Below are 24,532 nucleotides of genomic sequence, written 5' to 3' on the forward strand. Positions count from 1 at the left end.
GCCATAGGTAGACCACATTACAGAAACAACCAAGCAATGATTTCTATTTGTATCTATGGTAGTCATGAAAACAATGGGGAGCAGATGTTTAAGCTATGCTACCCAACTCTGGCCTCCACACATATGTCAAGTATTCCCATATTAGCCATTAAAGGCTGACATAGGAATACCCCTTTAAGGACCCACATCTATTAAGCTATGTTTCCATGTTAATGAAACGCTGCAGAGAGAACACAGCTCAGCCCAAAGCGCCGCTGCCATTTCTACGTGCGATGATTCCGCAAGGGTTCATTGAACATATGCAGAATCACCGCATCCTATAGAGACTGTGCAATTTATCTTGCGGAGACGAAGAGTCTCTGCAAGATAGACATACTGCGGTCTAAAACGACACGCTGCATGTCCGGTTACGCAGGTCTGCCACCTTTTGCATGCATAGTGGAGATGGGATATCATAAAATCCCCTCCACTATGCTGTAACATCTGGATGCTGCGGACTGGACGCATTTCCTGAACGTGGAAACATACCCTTACCATTGGATATGTTAGAGGCAATTGAGAGTTTTGAAGCAGTTAAAAAGGGTTTGCCCACTACTTTATCTATTTAAGAAACTATACTGAACTATCTGGAAATAAGAAATAGCGTATGTCCCCAGATGTTCCTCTGGTAAGCCGGCTCAGATCTCCATTTGGTCTACCTGTGTTCACGTCAAGCTGCAGCAGATCCTCTTCTGTTTTTTTTAAACATGTCACCACTGCAGCCAATTGCTACCAGCAGCTATCACATTGAAATCTTCCACCATAAGAGGAAGCAATGGCACCTGGGCAGCAATACCAAACAAGTGGAGGGGAGTATTAACCAACAAAAGCAACACAATTCATGTCCCATGCCTTAAAGGCTTACTCACCTGTCTAGGAATATGTCTGGCAGAGGTGGGTATGTTTGCATGTCAGGAACTCGTTCATGCACAATAACCATGATAAAGGAGGTAAAGCCAAAAACTATAAAAACATAAATACAGCTAATGGCCGTCTTCCAGTATTCGGGGTCTAGTCTCTTTGGTGGATATTTGTGTTTTCCATTGGAGTACTGGTGTGGTTCCACACTAGAATTTGTTCCATGTCCATCAAAGTCTCTTTTAAGCTCTCCATTACATAACCAGTCAGGACTTGCTGGTGAACCGACGCTGAGAGTTCCTGAGGCTGGCTCGTTACCCAACCCCAATTCTTCTAGGACGCTGGCATGCTGCTTTTGGAGTTTACGAATTGAAAGCATAAGGCGTTTGATATCCCCTAACACTTTTATTTCCAGGGGTGGAGAGCGCAAGTCATATTCTGTTAAAGCTAGCAGTGCTGTGCCATCTAGACGATGTTTGTTGCATAAAATATCCACATAGTCACAAAATCCCTCCTCCCTCAGCCATTTAGCCACATGTTTCGTAGTCCAACGTCGAATGCATAACTGACTGTTGCTTGCCATTGTTTTAACAGACACCTGTGGGTAAAAAAACAGGTTGTTGAGCTTGGAATCTAGAACACCAATTACTACAATATTAACATAATTGCAGATTTAATATTTCTATATTCCAACATTGTTTCTTTGGAAACAAACTACTGAAAATCGTAAACATGAGCATGAACATCACCATACCACCAAAATATCAGCTACAAATGGACGATTCCTTTAATAGATTAAAATTGGATCAAAATTGAAAATATAATGCAATTTGAACAGTCTCTTAAAACAACTTTTGCCATTTATTCAAGTTTCATGTTTCGCTTGTTATCGCTATATATAAAACTGAATGTATGTATGTATGTATGTATGTATATATGTATGTATGTGTGTGTGTATCACCAACCAATCACGAAGCATCTTTCATTTTACCAGAGCTGTTCAAAAGAAGCTGAGCTGTGATTGGTTGCTATGAGCAACAATTTTCCTTGAAACCAATCACTAAGCATCTCTCATTTCAACAGAGCTGGTTAAAAGTAGCTGAGCTGTGATTGGTTGTTATGAGCAAGTTTTCCCACCTGACAAGTGACAACACCTCAGCAGACACTGACATGGTGGGAGAAATCTAGCATCTTCGGGAACATAAGCTCCCAGTCATTGTCTGCCCCCCCTGAAAGGCGCAGAGAGCACATGACAGAAATGAAATTCCCCATTCCTTGGCCATATCCCCATCACACATCCTCCATCCCATAGGCCAGGGGTCCCCAACAGATCATGTTTTCAGGATTTCCTTAGTATTGCTCAGGTGATAATTGCTTCACCTGTGCAATACAAAGGAAATCCTGAAAACATGATCTGTTGGTGGGCCGTGAGGACTGGAGTTGGGGAACCCTGCCATAGGCACATCTTCCCTCTTAAAGGGATCATTCGTATGGAAGTCAGAGCAAATCCATCCAGGGCTTTGGTTTTGACTCCAGGCCTCTCTTAAAGGGGTCCCTGGTATGGAAGTTAGGACCGTTCCACTCAGCTCTGTGGTTCTGACCCCAGGGTCTCTTAAAGGGATCATTGGTATGGAAGTTAGGGAAAATCTACTCTGGGCTTTGGTATTGACCCCAGGCCTTTGTTAAAGGGATCTCTGGTATGAAAGTCAGGGCAAATCCATCCAGCGCTTTGGTTCTGATCCCAGGCTCTCTTAAAGGGATCTCCTGTATGGAAGTTAGGGCTAATCCCTCAACGCTCTGATTCTGACCCCAGGGTTCTATTAAAGTGATCATTGGTATGCAAGTCACGGCAAATCCACTCAGAGCTCTGTTCTGATCCCAGTCTCTCTTAAAGGGATCCCCGGTATGGAAGTTAGGGCAATTGCCTTCAAATGCTCTGGTTCTGACCCCAGGCCTCTCAAAGGAATCTGCGGTATGGAAGTTAGGGTAAATCCCTCAGCGCTCTGATTCTCACCCCAGGCTTCTATTAAAGGGATCCCTGGTATGGAAGTTAGGACCGCTCCACCCCTGACCCCAGGCTGACGGGATGATGTGGGATATTAGGGGTAGTAGTCCTGTGGCTCTGGCTGACGGAATGATGTGGGATATTAGGGGGATTAGTCCAGTGGCTCTGGCTGATGTGGGATATTAGGGGGAGTAGTCCGGTGGCTCTGGCTGATGTGGGATATTAGTGGTAGTAGTCCAGTGGCTCTGACGGGATGATGTGGATTAGGGGTAATAGTCCAGTGGCTCTGGCTGACGGGATGATGTGGGATATTAGGGGTAGTATTCCGGTGGCTCTGGCTGACGGGATGATGTGGGATATTATAGTGAGTGGGCGGGGCTCTACACAGCTTCATATATAATCATTATAATTTGTTATAACTAACCATAGTTAGTTACTATGCCCGGGCAGCGCCAGGCTCTTCAGCTAGTTATCAATGAAAGAGAAACCATGACTTGATTCATACAGACAAATAGAGTCTATATGCATGATTGCAACAATGTATGTTTTCCTCTGAAATGATCTGGTTATCCTGGGAAAATCCAGTTTGCAGAGATGACTTTTTCACAGCGGTGCTCCAGAATATTGACAGGTCTCTCGTGTGTAATTAATGAGAAACCTGTCAATTGCCTGGTGCACCACTAGGAAAAGCTATCTTTGCAAACTGGATTTTCCCTGGAACACTGGAGCATCTTACGGGACAAGGTTACTTATCGTAGCCGTTTCTTCCAGAACCCAAGACGGCACCACCCGAGAGAGGGATCCGCCCACCAAGGACAGGAAACCTAGTGGAATAATAGGGCAGTACCTTTTGCTCGCATCAGTTGGGTTACAGAGCATGAAGAGGACAAGGCACCGGGTTTCTAAGGTTTTCTCCACTCTTTGTCAATGAGTGCATGGATCTTACGAATAACCGGAAAAGTGCGCTTCTTTCTCTGCTCCAATCCTCTGAACATCACGTCTTCTAATAATTTAGCCATCTTCTCCTCTTTTAAGACCATTGTTGACCTAACAGCTTTAACTAGCCGGTCTGTATTTTCCACCGGAAAACATGGTCTGCCCCCCCATGTCACTGTCCAAGGAGGATGAAGATTCACTGTGGTATTCTCCTTCGGACAGAACCGTCAGAATCAGTAGGGACTCCCCTATATTTTTTATTCCCTTTTTTAACAGTTTATAGGGAACCTTCCACCTCCACCCTGATGACGGATCTAAGACCTGCGGCAGTCTGGGGTCTCTTCACTAATTGTCTTGAGGATGCAGTTTGAGCAGAGATTATTCTGCCAGTCCACTGCTTGCAGGGTTTTACATAGCACACATTCCCTGTTCCTCTTCTTAGTGCTAGCTTTTTTAAGTCTTTCCTAATTATTTATGCAAAAATCCAAGGGGCCTATTAACAGCAAGACATTCACAAAGATCATTTACCACCTGCTGTCACTTTAAGGGTATCGGATTCAAAGGCTGGTCTGGGATACATAAAGCATTTTGTCTAGATACCAAGAAGTCCTGAGACCCCCTGCTCCTCTGGCTGAGATGGCTGCTACTCCTGCCACTTGAACGGCTGCTCCCTTTACTGTGTCCACGCTGCTGATGGTGAGCTGGTAACTGCTGCTGTCTCTGATCCTCTACAGTACTCAAGGGGAAGAGCTTAAAGTGAAGCACAAGTGCTCACTTGTGGCCTGTTCCTCTTCTTATGTGGGACCCACAGCACTGCTTCCGTGTCCACCTCCTCTGGTCCCTGCAAAAGACTGCCTCCCCCTCCTGCGAGAACGAATCAGGACGCTCCATTTTCCCACGCCCCAGTCAGCTATACTCGCACAAGGCTCCATTTTCTTCTGGCGCGCCCTCTATAACATCACTCAGGCACGCCCCTTCCCAGCATGCCAATGTCAGAATTGCATCCCAGCCTCAGCATGCAGCACTGAGTGGTTAGGATGAGGGTGGCGCGGCAGTCCAAGACATGTCACGCATCTCCGTTTCTGCCGCCCTCACGTACATCAGCGCCCCCTTTTGACCTGCGAATGGAGCTTCAAGGTCCCTGAAGGCCAGCGCCACAGGCATGCAGCCTGCTCTTCCGGACACCAGGAGAGGGCTTGGTAAGCTTTATTTCCATTCTTCACCGCAGATTTCAGCATGAGGTTCCCATTAAGGACAGGAAACCAAATGATGCGGGGGGGAAAGGAGCTGCCCTTTTATTTCAGTAGGTTTCCTGTCCATGGGGAGCTCATCCCTTTCTCAGGTGTGCCGTCATAGGTTATGGGAAAATATACCTGGCTTCAATAGTGTATTCAATGGAGAGGACAGTCATACATCTGTATAAATTGGACCAAGATCGGATTGCAATGCTGTCATGTTCGGGATCGGATACCCGTTAGCCAGTGAGTTATGCATACTTTGCACATTCTTTCATATGTTTTCTCGGAGTACTGCACATTTTGCACGGTTTTCTTCACATCTCTGTATATCTTGTGCTACTAACCTTATATGGTCAGGGACAATAGTGGGTATAGTTTTCATTTTGAATTGCTTCTTGTTGTTGCTCATTCCAAGACTTATGGTAGCTACCGTACTACTCAGCACACCAGGATGATCATGATGTATATAGATATCTAAGATTACTGTAAGTACTAGAAAACACTGTTCCTGATCATTCGCTTCCTTGGGTGTTTAGGAATTGTAATAATTGACATATCAGAATATACATTATATAAAAATAAAGATTCCTATATATAAAAAAAGATTATTATTATTATACATGAATTGATCGTACTTGTGCTGATGGGTTGTTTGTACTATTATCTAGTGGATAAGACTTTAATATTCTAGTACAGTTTACTCAAGCTGCCTTTTTTCCTTGCTTTTATTTGTCATATTACACTTGTAAGGCCTCCAAGGGACTCCCTGGTAAAGCCGCCATGGAGCGGGGGAGACAATTGCGTACAAGGTGCCAACCTCCCCTGACAGGCATCAGGCATCAGGGTAGGGTACAGATTAGGGACAATAACCCTCCCTTATTGACAGTTTTACTACTGTTTGTTATCTTTGACTGGGGATTTTTTCTTTCCAATTTAGTTTTTTTGTTTCTCTATTTTTAATTGATACTAATAAATAATAATTTTGTGTGTATTATCTGTGAGTTTACTAGTTAGTATATACACTTTAGATTTGAATACGGTGATCCACGCTCGTGCTGGAAGAGCCGCTGGCCAGGCCATGCATTACTGTTCGATCTCGTTCCCATTTATGCAATAGTCTGACTGCACCCAGACTGATTCATGTAATGGCTTGGGCAGCATCAATTGTCTGACAAGTTATGTTAAAAATATTCAAAAGGGAATAAATTACCTACATTTGCTATTTAAAGAGCACCTGTCACCAGTAGGTGGCTGCCAAATGTATTTAGGAAAATAAGAGACAGCCATATACTAAAGTCTTTTCTAAATAGACCAAAGTAAAAATAAAGAAAACTGCATCTATAAAGAATAGGACTTTTCTAGCAAATTCAGGTTCAAACTTTCAGGCTTGGGGATCCTACAATCCTTCATGACGACATCTGCAGCCAGACTGCAAAATTTGGAAAGTTACTACGAGATTTTGCTGTTCTGACTAAACACTCACCATAACCTCTTATAAGGGCCCTGTCACACACAGCGAGATTGCTTATTTTGTAACGCATCAGCGATCTCGCTGTGCGTGACATCCATCAGCGACCGGCCACCCCACCGGGTATCGCTGATCGTGCAGGATCGTCCTGGGCCATTTTTTGATCGTTGGTCTCCTGCATGGCTCTTGGATACCCGCTATTTACCCTAGATACCAGCTTGCTCGCTGGTCCTGATCGCTGGCGAGTCTGTCTATGTGACAGGTCACCAGCGATCAGCCTATGTCCCAGCGATCCCATCCATGTCGGATCGCAGGGACATCGTTGTGTGTAACGGGGCCTTAAGAGCAGCTACCGACTGGCACTTGCAACAAAAACATTACTGAACGGTTAGGCTGCGTTCACACGATCAGTTTTTTTCGCGTTTCCGCGGAGGTATTTACCGCACGTTTCTGCCGCGAAATCGCAAAAAATAAGCATCCCATGCAATCCTATGGGATTCCGCTCAGTTGTGCTAATGCTGTGGTTTTTTCCACGGCAGAATCGCATCGCGGAAAAAAACGCAGCATGCTCATTAATTTTGCGGATCCGCGGCGATCCCGGCCCCATAGAGTTGTATAGGATCGCATATAAACCGCATTTTTACATAAAACCAGCATATTTTTTGCGGTAAATACCGCATGCGGCCAGGAAATGTCATCTAGCGCATCCCATCATGCCATGCAAGGACCATCCCATACAGGAAGAAGGAAATCCCATAATCCATTCCTTCTTCCTGTATCATGGCTGGCGCTGCAGGCATGGAGTGGTACGACCGGATGGAGCTGAATGTCCCCTTCATGATAAGCGTGGTGAGTGTGTGTGTCAGTGTGTGGTGTATATGGCGTGGATGTGGTCTATGGGGCGTCTGTGACCACTGCTGCGCCTGCTATCTGCCATAGGACGATAGGACTACAAGTCCCATCGGCCTATGTCTGTTCCTATACAGTAGTGCCAGCAGGCTCAGCGCGATGGGAGCAGTATTTCCCATCGCGCTGCTCCTGCTGTGAATATTTTTTTTATTTTCCCTGTCCCCCGCCAATAATTTTAGGACCCCCATAATGCGCCTTTTTAATTCCTGCCTCCCCCCCCCCATATATATATATATATTTATCATTTTTTGCACCATCATCCTTTTTTTTTTTTTTGAAAGTGTCAAATAATTTTTTTTCATTGGTGGCCAGTGGTTACCTGTGGAAAAAAATTATAATTACCTGTCCCCGACGTCGCCACCTAAAAATAAAATAAAAATAAAAAACCCATACTCACCTCTTCTGCTAATTCCCCGAAGACCATGCTCAACCTAAATAAAATTGTAAAAAAACAAACCACAAAAATACCTACCCTCAGCAGCATCCCATAAAAACGATTGTCCCATGAAGATCTAAAGTTTAGAGCGGCCACATAACATGTGGCCGCTCTAAACTCCCGACGCCGCTACAATGAACGTAAAGCGCCCCGGCTCATTGTTTACCGACTTCACCCGAAGGCAGCTCGCGCTGCTCGGGTGAACTCGAGCGGTCCGCTCTGCGCATGCACGGACTACCGTGCTGTCCTGAGATGAACTCAGGAGCGTGGGAAAATTTCTCACACTCCTGTGCTGATCTCAGGTCAGCAATGAATGGTTTTTTTTTTTGGTTTTTTTTTTAAACTCTTCAATGGATGGATTGGGCGAGAAATAAAAAATGGTCAAAACAAAGTTGTCTTTATTTCAATAAAATTTTTTAAAAATATTGTTTGTGTAATTTTTTTTAACCCTTCATTAATATATGGTTAATAATGGATCGGCGTCTGATTGACGCCTATCTGCTATTAACCCGGCTTAATGTCACATTCCAATTGCAATGTGACATTAACCCCTTATTACCCCATATGCCCCTGCATGATGGCTGTGGGAAGAGAGTGTTAAGTGCCATAAAAGGCGCATCTTACAGATGTGCCCTTTATGGGGTGTCTGTCGGCAGATTTTTGTAGCCGGGGGGGGGGGGGGCAAAAAAATGGTCCCTTCTTAGGCTATTTAAATCTGCCGTCACTCACCTGCTTTTCCCTCTCTGGGGGCTAAAATTGCGCGGGAGCCCACGCCAATTTTTTTCTTGATTATACCCCGAAATTGAACCCCAAAATTAGAACTAAACATATTTAATAAACGACATAACATTGATGACTTCATGTCAACCATATTTTTAATTTTGTGTATATATTTTAAAATCAAGGGTCAGGCATTGGATTCGGTGTTAAATCAAAAAAATATATTGTTTATAGGGTTTCATTTTGTGCGCGTCCATGCGCATGCGTCCTGCATCCCCATGTTTAATTTTTTTCAGCATGGGGTTGCGCACGTACCCATTTTTTTTATTAAAAAAAAAAAAAATATTGTTGTTTTACAGTACGCCATGGCACAGCATACGCAAACGGTATTATTTTTCCTCCGTCTCACCTGTGTTAAAAAAAAAAAACAAAAAAAAACGCTCCTTTGTGCGGCAAGAACACACTGTAGCGTGGATTGCCATGCGCACTTCAGCTTTTTTAGTATCATGCCTGAACATGGTTATAGAATGGTATTAACTCATGCGTCTATAATAAAAAATCAAAGGCGCTACTGTGAAAATCGCCTTAGCCATGGAGAATTGGTGTGGTGTTAGGGAAAGCGTATAAGGCCATTCTTGGCGTATCTTTTGTTACACAGGTGTCATACAGAGAGTGTGGGGTTTGGCATTGTGTTAGGCCTAGGTGTGTTTTACTGTGGATATATATCTCTACATGTGTTGACCACATTATAGAGATAAAACGGACTTTTGTGTTTCACATTATTTTTAAATAACACGTATTAACATGGATTTTTCACTTTACAGATAGAGAAACATCCTGAAGTGTGGGACCGCGCCAGCGAGGCATACAAAGGAACATACAATAAAAGGGATGCCTGGCCAGCAATTGTGACGGAAATATATCCGCAGTGGCCTGACCTGCCAAGAGCTGGAAAAAAACAGATTAGTAAGTTAGTATTATGAGTACTAAGTTGGCCTGTAATTTTGGAAATTAAAGTAATGTTTTTATTTCATTTCATTGCAGTGGATGATGTTAAAAATCGTTGGCGCTCCATAACAGACAGGCTGGTAAAGTCTATGAAAACACCAAGTGGAAGTTCACCTCCTAGAAAGAAGGTTCCATTTGCAGATCTGCTGCAGTTTGTTTTAACCAGCAGGAATTTGCGGAGGTAAATTGCGCTTTGATTACTGGGGTTGTATATGGCTGTTGTCACAACAATGGATATACGCTGCCTCTAGATGATGACTGGACATTTGTATTTGTTGTCGTAGGGCGGTGTGTCTCTTTGACAAAACATTGGGGGAATATCGATTTTTGGTAAGCGGAAGTCGAGACTCTGTTTGTTGAAAATAGACAAATGAAAACGTAAATAAAAAATAAAGTAGCACAAAGGAAAAAAATGGCCACATAAGATGGTAAATATAATAATATGTCCCATATAATGATCCTTGTTTTGGCTCCAAAATGCTCCATAGATTCTTCCCAAATATGCTAGTCCATAGACTATGTCCCTGTATGCTGCTACCCATCTTTGATCACTTGTTTATATTCCGGGAGGTATACTTGATGCTCAATAAAAGACCCTAAAATCGCATGTCATACCCGAGTGTATCCATGATTTATTTATATATATTTATATTTCTGCTCAGTTATAAAGTTTGACTCTTGTTTTTTGGTGTATAATAATTTAGTTGTTCTTCCTTCTACAGAACGGATGGAAATATCAGTTCCGGGACGTCAACAGACCCTGAACAGAACAGCCCGGAACAGGGTCAGGCCGAGGAGGTCCTGGACATGTCTTACTCTCAAGCTCCTCCGAATGACAGGCCCTCTTCAGCCATTTCCTCCATAGCATCCGAACCTTCTTGTTGTGATTCCTGTTTGGACACCAGTGTGTCCTCTGTCGTGGAGGAGGCGTCTGGCTCCACTGTTGACGCTACTGCATCTGCCGCTAGCAGTACCCGAGGTGGTGGTGTGTCAAGGCGCACTTGGATACGGGCAGGTTCTAGCCGTTCCGTGTCATCGATAAGGGCAGCCCAAAAAAAAGACACAATAACTGAGACTTCCGCTAGTGCAATTCAACAACTCACTAGCAGAACCCTCAGTCTAATAGATAATGTCAGACATCAAGATGAACTTGATACTTTTGGGATAAACATAGCCAGCCGCCTGAGGTCCATGACACGGGACCGTCAGAACTTAATGTCAGCTGTACATGTACTTATTATGTCTGTTGACACAGCATCAAATACACCACCTTCCAATGACATAATCACTGGGATTATGAACCTTTGTAATCCCCGCAGTGTGCCTCCACCACCACCAGCAGATGCATCGCAGCGGTTTGTGCCTGCGCCATCCTTTCGTCTGGAACATCCAGATTCATTGGTTTATGGCCGCCCAAATCCATCACAAAGGAGTGGACAACAAGGATAATCTACAATGAGTCAGGTGTTGGATCAAAATCTATTCCCCTCGTATAGCTACGATCCAGACTACCATCAATTTTGATGCTTGGTTAATCAATAAGTAACTAGTCTGGTCAAAAAACCTCCGTAGCCACCAGACACCTTGCCTGTCCTGTTGACAGGGTTACATTATTCCGACAATGTTTGTCGTTATGTTGTAGTATGTTTCATACTGTTTTTTTTACTTGTGGTTTATACAAGTTTGTTACTGTTTATATAAAAAATAATGGTTTCAAGACTCAGTGTGTGTGTGTAAATATATTTTCAGTGCAAAAGACTACTCACTGTAATGAAGCAATAAACACTTGCATTTAGATGAGTCCTCTCCTCTACTAGATTGCCCAACTTGACATACTTGGTTTGTTAATTATCCCACAAAAACAGTTGAATTTTTGGGTTAGTCATTCATACACCCACAACGTACAACGCAAACTTCAACAAAATCAGCTGTGGACCTAAACTCTACTCACAACACGCTGCATCCTCACTTCTGTGACACCCCAAACTACTGCCTCCTTTGTGTACTGTAGTGATATTTGGTATGTTACCCCTTGTAAAGTAACGCACCATGGCCTATATGTTTAAATTAAAAGCAATAATAGTATATATGTTCAGAAAATTGAGTGTAGTGGGAAATGGTGGTGTGTAAACAATTGATTTTCACTGAGACAAGATTACTGTTTACCAGCCTAAAATTTATTAATTTTTAAAATTTTGGCAAAAATTTTTGATCAACATAGAACTTGGTTGCTTGGGATCAATCATCATTTCTTCTCTCATGTACAGGCTGCTCAACACCGGCACTGGAGTATTGCCAGTGCACGGCACCTTCAGGACTCATGAAGTGGTCTGTGAAGGTTTCTCGCACACGCACCCCCGAGTTAGAAAGCCTTCCATGACCCGAGGTTTCTACTGCAACTAATTCAGACACCTGTGACTCCTCATCTACCTCTGTTCTGTATTCTCGAAGGTAGTTGTGGAGTACACAGCACGCCTTAATTACAGTGTCAACAGTGTCAGTCTCTAACTGGATGGCTGTGTGAAAGATACGCCACTGACTACACATGATCCCAAAGGCGCATTCCACATATCTTCGTGCACGGCTCAGCCGATAATTAAAAATCCTCCGCCGGTCATCCAGTGTCCTTCGTGGGTATGGGCGCATCAGGTTGGTCTTTAAGGGAAAGACCTCATCCGATACCATCACAAAGGGCACTGGAATTGTGGAACCCGGCAAAGGTCTTGGGGCTGGAAGCGTTCCGCCATGTTGAAGAATTTGCAGTCCGATCTGAGATGATCGCAAAACCCGAGAGTCCCCAGTACTACCATAGGCACCAACGTCGATGGCAACAAATTTGTAATGTGCATCAGCCACCGCCATCAGGACCACTGAAAAATACTTCTTATAATTATAGAAGCGTCCCAAAAACATCTAAATGATCTGATAAGAAATATACGGACAATGCTAATTTGCAGCATTATTTTTTTAGGCGCATTGTGTGACCAAAAAACAAATGTAATATATAACTAGTTGCACATGCTTGCATTTTGTAAGCGCACTAACAATATAGTGATAAAACACAGTTTATACAATTCTGTTGTCAAAAAATGCATGCGCACTATAACGCAAACCAACACATGTACATAGAGGAACAGCAAACAAGTGCGTTCACCAACGCAACCAAAAGATGGCAACCAGCGTTCAAGGGTGCATCATTACCGCCTACTTGATAAAACATTGCGATTTGTACATGCCTTATGATGCATTTTCATTGCGGGCAATGGCGGACTAAGGCATCCTTAACATATTGCCATTCTTCCCTCTTTTATTCCGAAAAGAGGGAAGAATAGGAAGCATTTAATGAAACCAGGATGGATGAACACAGAACTTAAGCACATGCTAAAAAGGAAGAAAAAAATGTTTATAAAATGGAAAGAGGGAGGCATATCTAAAGAAGAATATAATGCTGTCTGCAGAACCTGCAGGGCACAAATCAGATTAGCTAAAGCTGAAAATGAATTGAGGCTTGCAAGAGATGTCAAAAGCAATAATAAAGGATTTTGGGGATATGTCAAAAGTAAAAGAAAAGTCAAAGATGCTATAGGATTTTTACAGGATGAAAATGATGAAATGGTAAGACAGGATGTTGAGAAGGCTGAACTTTTAAATTCCTATTTTGCATCTGTTTTCTCTCAGAAAGGAAATGTAACATCAACTGTTATTCACTGTCCTATTAAGGGAATAGAAGAATCCAGGATATCTATAAACAGAAAGATAGTGAGGAAACACTTAGCTAACCTAAATGAATTCAAGTCTCCAGGTCCAGATGAATTACACCCCAGAGTACTGAAGGAGATAGCAGAAGAAATTTTTGAACCCCTCTCCATAATCTTTGAAAATTCTTGGAGAACAGGAGAAGTGCCAGAAGACTGGAGAAGAGCAAATGTTGTTCCTATCTTCAAAAAGGGGAAGAAGGTGGACCCAGGCAACTATAGGCCGGTGAGTCTGACTTCTATACCAGGAAAGATCTTTGAATAAATTATTAAACAACATGTATGTCAATACCTGGATAAGAATGAAGTGATTAAACAGAGTCAGCATGGGTTTGTAACTAATAAGTCATGTCAGACTAATTTAATTTCCTTCTATGACGGTATTACTGATTGGGTGGATCAAGGAAATGCTGTAGATATAGTATATCTTGACTTCAGCAAAGCATTTGACAAAGTCTCTCATACAATCCTTATTGAAAAAATGACTAAGTATGGAATGGACAAGGCAACTGTTAGGTGGATTCATAACTGGCTTAGTGATCGGACCCAAAGAGTGGTCGTAAATGGCTGCACATCCAGTTGGAAGAATGTCTCAAGTGGGGTACCACAGGGCTCTGTCCTGGGCCCTGTATTGTTCAACATCTTTATCAACGATTTAGATGAAGGAATTGAGGGTAAACTGATTAAATTTGCTGATGACACAAAGCTAGGAGGGATAGCTAATACTAGAGAAGAGAGAGAGAGGATTCATAAAGATTTAAATAAACTGGAGAAGTGGGCAGCAACTAACAGAATGGTTTTTAACAGGGAGAAATGCAAAGTACTACATCTGGGCAATAAAAATGAAAAAAGCATATATAGAATGGGAGGAATAGGGCTAAGTGACAGCACATGTGAAAAAGACTTGGGTATACTAATAGATCACAGACTGAATATGAGTCAACAGTGTGATGCAGCAGCAAAAAAGGCAAATGCAATTCTAGGATGTATTAACAGAAGCATACAGTCTAGATCACGTGAAGTAATTATTTCCCTCTACTCCTCTTTGGTCAGACCTCATCTGGAATATTGTGTCCAATTTTGGGCACCACATTTTAAAAAAGACATCAACAAACTGGAGCAAGTTCAGAAAAGAGCGACCAGAATGGTGACCGGTCTGCAAACCCTGTCTTATGAGGAAAGGTTGCAGGATTTGGGAATGTTTAGTTTGCAAAAGAGAAGACTGAGAGGAGACTTAATAGCTGTCTACAAATATCTAAAGGGCTGTCACATTGTAGAAGGATCAACTTTATTCTCATTTGCACAAGGAAAGACTAGAAGCAATGGGATGAAGCTGAATGGGAGGAGACACAGATTAGATATTAGAAAAAACTTTTTGACAGTTAGAGTGATCAATGAGTGGAACAGGCTGCCACGAGAAGTGGTGAGTTCTCCTTCAATGGAAGTCTTCAAACAGAGGCTGGACAGACATCTAACTGGGATGATTTAGCGAATCCTGCTTTGAGCAGGGGGTTGGACCAGATGGCCCAGGAGGTCCCTTCCAACTCTACCATTCTATGATTCTATGATTCTATGTAACGTATCCATCAGAAAATTGTCCCTAATGCAATGTGAACCCTGTGAGTGCACCCGAAAGACAAATGCACATGAAACACAGGGAAAGTCAAGACCATGTGGACGCCATGCGCATAGACGCGCACAATGAAACGAAAGATGCGGTACGTGGCCAAAAAAATTATGTGAATCCAGCATTACCTGCTCATTAATGTGGTGGTGCAGCAAAATCAATGTTGTAAGATGCAAAATAAGCGCAATTTCTGGGGTAAAACACAGGCTCTGCAATGGAGGCATCTTGCAATTCGCAAAACAAATGGAGAATAGGGTTTGACCAGGAAATGACTTCATAAACCCTTTTTTTTTTTTTTTTTTTCCTTCAGTCAACTTTCTTAAAGTAGCAAGCGCTGACAAATCGTTCCAAAAACGCACAAAAAAAACCGCGTAAAAACGCACAAAAAACGCACGAAAAACGCATACAAACCGCATTGAAAACCGCAAAAAAACCGCGAACGGTTTCTGGGAGCTGTCCATGCGATTTTTGTCAGGAAAATTATGCACAAGAAATGCAACGTGTGCACTTAGCCTTACTGAGGCTGAAAGTGCAAACAGTGTGACTGAGTGAGAACAGAGAGATCTCTCAGGTCTTTTTCTTTTTTTCTTGGGGGAGGTGGCAAATAGCTGATGGTGGTTTTAAAACAGCATTATTATTATTATTTATTGTTATAGCGCCATTTATTCCATGGCGCTTTACATGTGAGGGGGGTATACATAAAAACAAGTACAATAATCTTAAACAATACAAGTCATAACTGGTACAGGAGGAGAGAGGACCCTGCCCGCGAGGGCTCACAATCTTCAAGGGATGGGTGATAATACAGTAGGCGAGGGTAGAGCTGGTCGTGCAGCGGTTTGGTCGATCGGTGGTTACTGCAGGTTATAGGCTTGTCGGAAGAGGTGGGTCTTCAGGCTCTTTTTGAAGGTTTCGATGGTAGGTGAGAGTCTGATATGTTGTGGTAGAGAGTTCCAGAGTAGGGGTGATGCACGAGAGAAATCTTGTATGCGATTGTGGGAAGAGGAGATAAGAGGGGAGTAGAGAAGGAGATCTTGTGAGGATCGGAGGTTGCGTGCAGGAAAGTACCGGGAGACGAGGTCACAGATGTATGGAGGAGACAAGTTGTGGATGGCTTTGTATGTCATGGTTAGGGTTTTGTAATGGAGTCTCTGGGCAATTGGGAGCCAGTGAAGGGATTGACAGAGGGGAGAAGCTGGGGAATAGCGGGGGGACAGGTGGATTAGTCGGGCAGCAGAGTTTAGAATAGATTGGAGGGGTGCGAGAGTGTTTGAGGGGAGGCCGCAGAGCATGAGGTTGCAGTAGTCAAGGCGAGAGATGATGAGGGCATGGACTAGGGTTTTTGCAGATTCTTGGGTGAGGAATGAACGGATGCGTGAAATATTTTTGAGTTGAAGTCGGCAGGAAGTGGAAAGGGTTTGGATATGTGGTTTGAAGGAGAGATCAGCATCAAGGATTACTCCGAGGCAGCGAGCTTGTGGGACTGGGGAGAGTGGGCAGTCATTTACTGTAATTGATAGGTTCGTAGGGGGGGTCACGTGAGATGGGGGAAAGATGATGAATTCTGTTTTGTCCATGTTGAGTTTCAGATATCTAGTGGAGAAGAAGGATGAAATAGTGGACAGACATTGAGGGATTCTCGTTAGTAGGGAGGTGATATCTGGTCCAGAGATGTAGATCTGTGTGTCATCAGCATAAAGATGATACTGAATACAATACATCCCCAGTTAGCCAGTTACTGTCCGTACCATTTCCTAGCATATTTTTGCATGCCGATACAAAAGGAAGTAGAGAACTGCTGGGACCCAGTATGACCCAGTCAAAGGTGCCAAGAAAAATCAATGGGGTAATGGCTTTTACTTTTCTAAACCTCGGAGTTCTTTGCCATAAAATTTTCACTGCAGGATGGCTATTTTACAGCTGGAATCACATCACATGAAGTTTTTGCAGTAGAAGTATATCCATCAGAAAGGAGGCAATGACCTGAGGAGGCATATTGACTTCAATGGGAAAGTGTTCTAGACACAATCTGTGACCAATGTAGAGGTTATTATGCAAGGAGGGAAAAGGAGGTCATCTGTGGCCATCATCTATTACAAATGGTGTGATATGTGTGTGAATGTGTATCACCGGAGGCTGGGTAGAGCAGTCACATCTCCCGAAGATGACTGTTCTACACTTGAGATCGTCCTGGGACGCTCGGTATTAAATGGACGTCGGACAGGGAGTATTATATGTTGGTTTATTATTTTTGTTGCAGGAGATGAGGGAGTCAGGGATTAGGCGTTCAGCAAGTATAGTAAATTAAGATTCAATAAAGGAGTCTGTGATTATTTCAAATAAAGGACTTTATTCTGGCTGTGTCTTTATTTACCATATAACTATAGGATTAGTAAAGGATAGGTGTCTTATAGACCAATCTCCATTACTAAGCCGTGGGCTTGATATCACCGGACAATACAAAGGTGACATCAACCTCATAAATATGAACCCCACTTGCCACCGCTACAGGGCAAGTGGGAAGAGCGAGGCTAAGTGCCAGAATTGGCGCATCTATAAGAAGCGCCATTTCTGGGACGGCTTAGAGCTGATTTTTTTTAGCCTGAGAGGGTGTCAATATCCATGGCCCCTTCCCAGGCTATTAATATCAGCACGCAGCTGTCTGCATAGCCTTTGCTGGTTCCATTTTATATGGGAACCCCATGACAATTTTTTTCTGTAGTTCCCTTGTAAATTAGCCAGTAAAGGCTAAGAAAACAGCTGTGAGTTGCTATTAATAGCCTGGAACCTTTATGGCTATTGGCTCCTTCCCAGAATATTAACGTCAGCTTCCCTCTGCTGGTTATGAAAAGTACGCGGGATCCCACACAATTTTTTTTTAAAAAGTTTTTGAAAAATAAACAGATATTGCGTTTCACGCAAATTGCCTTTATAGATTTTCAAATTAAATGGTCTATTATGTGCAGTTTCATTGGCTGTTGGAGCTGTGCGCATTCATTGGCTGCAGACCTGTTTTGGGAGTTATCTGCGGTCGTTAGTGAGGTTTTTAGGGTATGTCATTTTAGTGACGTCCGATTTTGACCCACATGACCGCAGCATTCACTCTCCATTGGCAATACGGGTCTGGTCGGCTGGCGCATGCGCCGTTGTTCTCCGCAGCTCACTGATCTAGCCTTTCACAACATGTTAGGGTCTGTTCCACCGGCGCAAGCGCAGTTTCACTTATCTGTATACTTCATTAGTTCCTCATGTCTCATCCAGCCGTTGCCACTGATGTACTTTCGGTTTAATCGGCGCATGCGCTGTTTCACTTAATTGTACACGGCATTACTTCTCTATGTCACGTCCGGCCGCGGTCGCCGTTTTAGTTTCACTTTTAACATACGCCCATTGGTTGTTTGAATCCACCCACTGTCTTTCGTCCTATCACAATACATCTTGGATGTATTTATACCTGACGTGCCCCCTGCCCTGACACGCCTCCCGAAGGATAGCGAAATGCGCGTAGGGTCAGCAGGGACGCCAGGATTTCCACGTGCACCATACTGGTAATGATTTTTAGCCTTTAATAGGCTATAAGAATGTTTATACCGCCACGCACTTCACATAGGGACTAGTTGTCTCTTCTAGGAGCACATTATTCATGATAGGCTTAATAGCTATTTGCATTATTAAGGTTTACACAATGAGCACATAAGCACTTTATTTTAGGATACGGGCATTTGTTTCCAAAATCCCATATTTGTAGTGTTGGCTCTATCGGTTATTTTTGCACTAAACATGAATTGTGCTATTGTTATAGCGGATTTAATCATTTCTTCAGATTGTGAATTTGCTGTTTTTTTTACAGCCTTTTTTTGCACTGTTGGCACTCTATGGCATGATGTCCCTGATTTTTTGAATTTTCAGTACGATTTCTTTTACTTGTTTTTAATTTATTTCAATAAAAATATTTTTATCATTATCCCTTGAGTGTTGCCTATTCAATAGGAACCCATTTTTGTGATTAATATTGTATTTTGAGGGGATATACCCCATTGAATTAGGGGTCCCAAAATACTGAGGACATTTTTTGTAATTGAATTCAATTCTTATAGTGGTTATTCCCACTTTATAACATAATTTTTGATGTATTATGGGTTTACAAATTATCATGATCCAGTCCGGGTTTTGAGTCCTGTCTGCCCCATTCCCGGACTGATCATGTCAAGGGTTAACTTTACCTGGCCTCGTTTTGCTATTTCTTGCTGCTGCGTCCTACAGGCCATGTCAGTTATATTTTCTGCCTATGGCGTGAGTACCTGAGTCTGGTAGTACCTGTCATGGTATGCCTAGGTTACTTTAGGCTAAAACCCCGGGACCCCTGCGATGTCCCTCAGACTAGGGGAACCCTGTCTGTCCCTCTACCCAGGGTTTACACTGAAGGCGTGCCTGCCTGAGCCTCCACCCTGTCCCTGTCTCCTGTCCAGCCCTAAGCTGAACCCACCACCCTCCACCCAGTGAGGGGACCAGACACCAGACCCCACAAATACGTATGGACAGGGGTAAAAGAAACACCACACAATTAATACACAAGGGAATACAATAATGTGCAAGGGCAACCAAATATATATATATAACAGATTGGAGAAAGAACCACTGAGGGATATACTGCACCAGATATCAGACACTCCAACACCACCACTGCTGACCGGTATTGCTAGCACTAGGCTAAAGCTATAGTCGGCGACGCCCATAGTCAGGACGAACTATTTAAAGACCAAGGGCATGGCCCAGCCCTCAGCCAGCATGACAACCTGGTTAACCCTATCCCGACTGGAACAGAATACCCAACAGGGTATTACCGCTGTCTGCCGGACACCCTGGTGTGAACAGTGTCCGACATGACAGTACCCCGCCTTCTACGAGGGACCTCCGGAACCTCACCATGTCGAGGACCTGGCTTGTCCGGATGGCGACGATGGAACATAGTAACCAGTCGATCAGCATGAATGTCAGAGGCCGGCACTCATGTCCTCTCCTCAGGACCATAGCCACGCCAGTGGACCAGGTACTGTAGAGTGCGACGCACAACCCTAGAGTCCACCACTTTGGACACCTCAAATTCCAACGCGCCATCCACCAAGACGGGAGGTGGTGGCCCGGGGGAACCATCCACCAAACCCACGACAAACGGTAAGGAGACATCGGGCTGCACCAGAATGGGTGCTGAGGCAAAACTATTCTTGAGGAATTCAAACGCCTGTACCGCAGGCTCAGACCAGTCAGAAAAGTCAGTACCCTTCTTAGTCATGTCAGTCAGTGGTTTGGCAATCATAGAGAAGTTCTTAATAAATTTCCTATAGTAATTGGAGAAGCCAAGAAATCGCTGAAGCGCCTTAAGATTATCAGGCCGATCCCAATGTAGTACCGCCTGCACCTTTGCGGTGTCCATCTTAAAACCTGAGGCGGAGATTATATAACCCAAGAACGGTAGCTCCTGTACGAAAAACACACATTTTTCAAGCTTGACATAGAGCCTGTTCTCTCTGAGCAACTGCAGAACCTGTCTAACATGCTCTATATGTGTATCATGGTCGCGAGAGAAAATGAGAATGTCGTCAAGATAAATTATAACGAACCTCCCCAACAGCTGAGAGAAGACATCATTGATGAAGTGTTGAAAGACCGCCGGTGCCATAGTCAACCCAAACGGCATTACCAAACTTTCAAAGTGACCCTCAGGGGTATTGAACGCCGTCTTCCACTCATCCCCCTGACGGACTCTTATAAGATTGTACGCCCCCCTGAGGTCCAGTTTGGAGAACCACCTGGCACCAACCACTTGGTTGAATAAATTGGGTATAAGTGGCATAGGGTAAGGATCACGGACCGTAATCTGGTTGAGTTCTCTGAAATCCAGACACAGGCGTAAACCGCCATCCTTCTTTTTAACAAAGAAGAAGCCAGCAGCCAGAGAAGAGGAAGGTCTAATATGACCCTTGCTCAGGCTATCCGCAATGTATTCCTTGAGAGCTAGCCTCTCGGGACCTGAGATATTAAACATTCTAGCTTTGGGTAACTTGGCCCCTGGTTTCAACCTAATAGCACAGTCATAGGGGCGATGCGGTGGTAGTTCTGAACAACCCTTCTCAGAAAATACATCCGCATAGTCCAGCAACGGCTCCGGGATACTGGGGGTCAAAGCGGAAATACATGTAGCCAGGCACCTCTCCTGACACTCCCTGCTCCACTGAATTATGTCCTGGGTCTTCCAATCAATAACCGGATTATGCATTGACAACCATGGAAAGCCCAGAACCATCTGAGCCAGTAAGTTACTAAGCACCTTACAAGTTACCCGCTCTGAGTGTAATACTACGATGTGGAGTTGTATATCCAACACACACTCTGATCTCCCCTTGAGACAACGGGGAAGCATTGATGGTAACCACCCGGATGGGGTTCGGCAATTTCTCCACCGGAAATCCCGCTGTATGCGCGAACCTCTCATCAATGAGATTGGCAGCTGAGCCACTATCAATAAATACTGTAATAGAGAACATTTGCCCCCCCAAGTACCACCCTAGCAGGGAGCATACACTGGGAAACCATGACGGAGGATACACAAAGGCTCAGACTAGACTCCTCCAAACCCTCTGAGCCTATCAGTTTTCCGCCGGCGTGCCCTTCTTAGGTACCAGGGGGCAAGCGTTAATAAAATGTCCTCCTTTGCCACAAAAAAAAAACAGAGCCCCTGCCTTCTGTGCCAAGGACGTTTAGGCTTGTTACTCGGTGACTGTGCTATACCAGCGATCTGCATGGGTTCCACGGATTCACCCGCGGCAACCTCACTGACCACTCCCCCACCTCCCGGAGGCAACGAAACCAGCGCCCCCTGACGGAGACGCCGGTCTATGCGTACTACAAGTGCCATCGCAGCCTCCAGAGAGGCGGGAGTCTCGTACATTAGGAGAGTCTGTTTAACCCTTCCAGAAACCCCATGCAAAAATTGACTTCTAAGCGCAGGGTCATTCCACTGCGTGTCCACCGCCCAGCGCCGGAATTCCGTGCAGTAATCCTCAGCTGGTCGATCACCCTGTAGCAGTGAGCGTATCTTAGACTCTGCTAAGTTTAATCTATCCGGATCATCATAGATCAAACCCAGAGCAGAGAAAAAAAAATCTACAGATTCAAATGCCGGTGAGTCTGAAGGGAGTGAAAAGGCCCAGGCCTATGGGTCACCACTCAGCAAAGAAATCACCAAGCCCACGCGTTGAGCCTCATTACCTGAGGAATGTGGACGCATACGGAAATACAATTTGCATGATTCACGAAACACCGTGAACTTACCACGATCACCAGCAAATCGTTCAGGAAGGGGAAACTTGGGCTCAGCTGCCCTGGCTGCAGCCTCAGCAGGTACTGCAGGAGCTGACAGGCCTTGTTGCTGGACCGCCCCCCTGAGTTCAGTGACCTGTATGGATAGAGCCTCCAGCTGCTTGGTTAGGGAAAGTATAGGATCCATAGTAAGTAACCCTATATTCCCTATCTTTTTTTTTTTTTTTCCTCTCACTTTATTATTTGGGCCGACTATAATGTCATGGTATGCCTAGGTTACTTTAGGCAAAAACCCCGGGACCCCTGCGATGTCCCTCAGACTAGGGGAACCCTGTCTGTCCCTCTACCCAGGGTTTACACTGAAGGTGTGCCTGCCTGAGCCTCCACCCTGTCCCTGTCTCCTGTCCAGCCCTAAGCTGAACCCACCACCCTCCACCCAGTGAGGGGACCAGACACCAGACCCCACAAATACGTATGGACAGGGGTAAAAGAAACACCACACAATTAATACACAAGGGAATACAATAATGTGCAAGGGCAACCAAATATATATATAACAGATTGGAGAAAGAACCAATGAGGGATATACTGCACCAGATATCAGACACTCCAACACCACCACTGCTGACCGGTATTGCTAGTACTAGGCTAAAGCTATAGTCGGCGACGCCCATAGACAGGACTAACTATTTAAAGACCAAGGGCGTGGCCCAGCCCTCAGCCAGCATGACAACCTGGTTAACCCTATCCCGACTGGAACAGAATACCCAACAGGGTATTACCGCTGTCTGCCGGACACCCTGGTGTGAACAGTGTCCGACATGACAGTACCCTGATTTGTCCTGCTGCGCTTTCTGACACTGCCTGTGTCTGTTCCTCACTGCCCGTTCCGTCTTAGTGTTTCCTGATGGCTTTTCGATTTCCTGGTGTTTGACTCAGCATTGACTCTGACTTGACATTGCCTTTGGCCCCTGGTACTTCTGCCTTTTGTCTGGAATTGACCTTTTGGCTCTCCGCTGACTTTGTGCTTGATTTTCCCTTTGTACTGCGTGACGGTCTAGGTTTTGACTTGGCTTGTTTGATTATTCTGCTGCCACCTGGTGATAGCTTCGCTAACGCACTGCAGGTCTGCTCTTGTTGACTTGTTACCATCCTTCACTCTATTGCCATCTAGTGGAGGTTGCAGCTACCTGCATAACTGCAGCGTGACAAATCCTTTTCACTGCATTTAACTGTTAGGCAGTGTGTCAACATATGCAGATACAACTGCTGATGGTTTTGGAGGCACGGTGGACCTGACAAGTCCCCTTTAAACCATAACGTCTTGATGTTCATGGGAGTAGAGAATGGCATTTTAGAATTAGTACAGTTTAATCCCTTAACCGCCGATACGCCTTTTAATGGTGGTAGTTAAGGGTACTTATTCTTCAGCGCTGAGAAATAAGGGTATAGTGCCCTCCATTCTACAAATGACCAAGACTAACATCCCCCATAATCTGAACCTTGCACCTCCATCTCCAAGACTTCTCTTGTGCTGCGCCAGCTCTCTGGCATGCACTTCCCCAGACGATCAGACTGATACCTAGCCCCGACCTATTCAAGCGCGCTTTGAGAACCCATCTCTTCAAACAAGCCTACCACATCAACTACTCAGTAAACTAACTTTGCCCTGTTCCCTCCTTCCAAATATTATTCTGAATCTGCACCCTACTAATCATCTGTCTCCACACCCTCCATTCACACGATAACTGCACTTGATATTTGACTATTGCACTTAAACACACGGGCTGATGACCGGATCATGCAGTTTTATATGAAAATCCCTATTTATAATTGCCAGACCTGAAATAACAAGCACTTTTAACCTACTGTGTTCCCCCCCAATTCCTTGTAGATTGAAGGTTGTGAGCAGGGACCTCACTCCTAATGTCACTGTTTAAATTGTCTTAATTGGTATTGAATTTATTGTCTGTACATGTCCCCGCTTAATTGCAAAGTGCTGCAGAATATGTTGGCGCTATATAAATAAAAATTATTATTATTATACGTCGGTGCTGCACAAAGCCCTGCAAGCGTCAACGTTTATCTACCGTCGGCGGTAGGGAAGCAGTTAAGGCCATAGGTAGACCACATTACAGAAACAACCAAGCGATGATTTCTATTTGTATCTATGGTAGTCATGAAAACCATGGGGAGCAGATGTTTAAGCTATG

At 44.2% G+C, this 24,532-nt stretch overlaps 1 protein-coding gene across 3 annotated transcripts in view; it reads right to left on the reverse strand.

The window, feature by feature from the left end:
* The window catches only part of SAMD8 (sterile alpha motif domain containing 8), a 158,883-nt gene that overhangs the window by 88,535 nt on the left and 45,816 nt on the right, over positions 1-24,532 (reverse strand). For all 3 annotated transcript variants that reach the window (XM_073552055.1, XM_073552053.1, XM_073552054.1), the window contains exon 2: positions 909-1,495. In XM_073552055.1, coding sequence (XP_073408156.1) covers positions 909-1,495 — 587 coding nt within the window. The remainder of the gene's footprint in view (positions 1-908; positions 1,496-24,532) is intronic.

Source organism: Dendrobates tinctorius, unplaced genomic scaffold, assembly GCF_039654945.1.
Source record: "Dendrobates tinctorius isolate UK_male_01 unplaced genomic scaffold, ASM3965494v1 ptg000184l, whole genome shotgun sequence".
Lineage (NCBI taxonomy): Eukaryota > Metazoa > Chordata > Amphibia > Anura > Dendrobatidae > Dendrobates > Dendrobates tinctorius.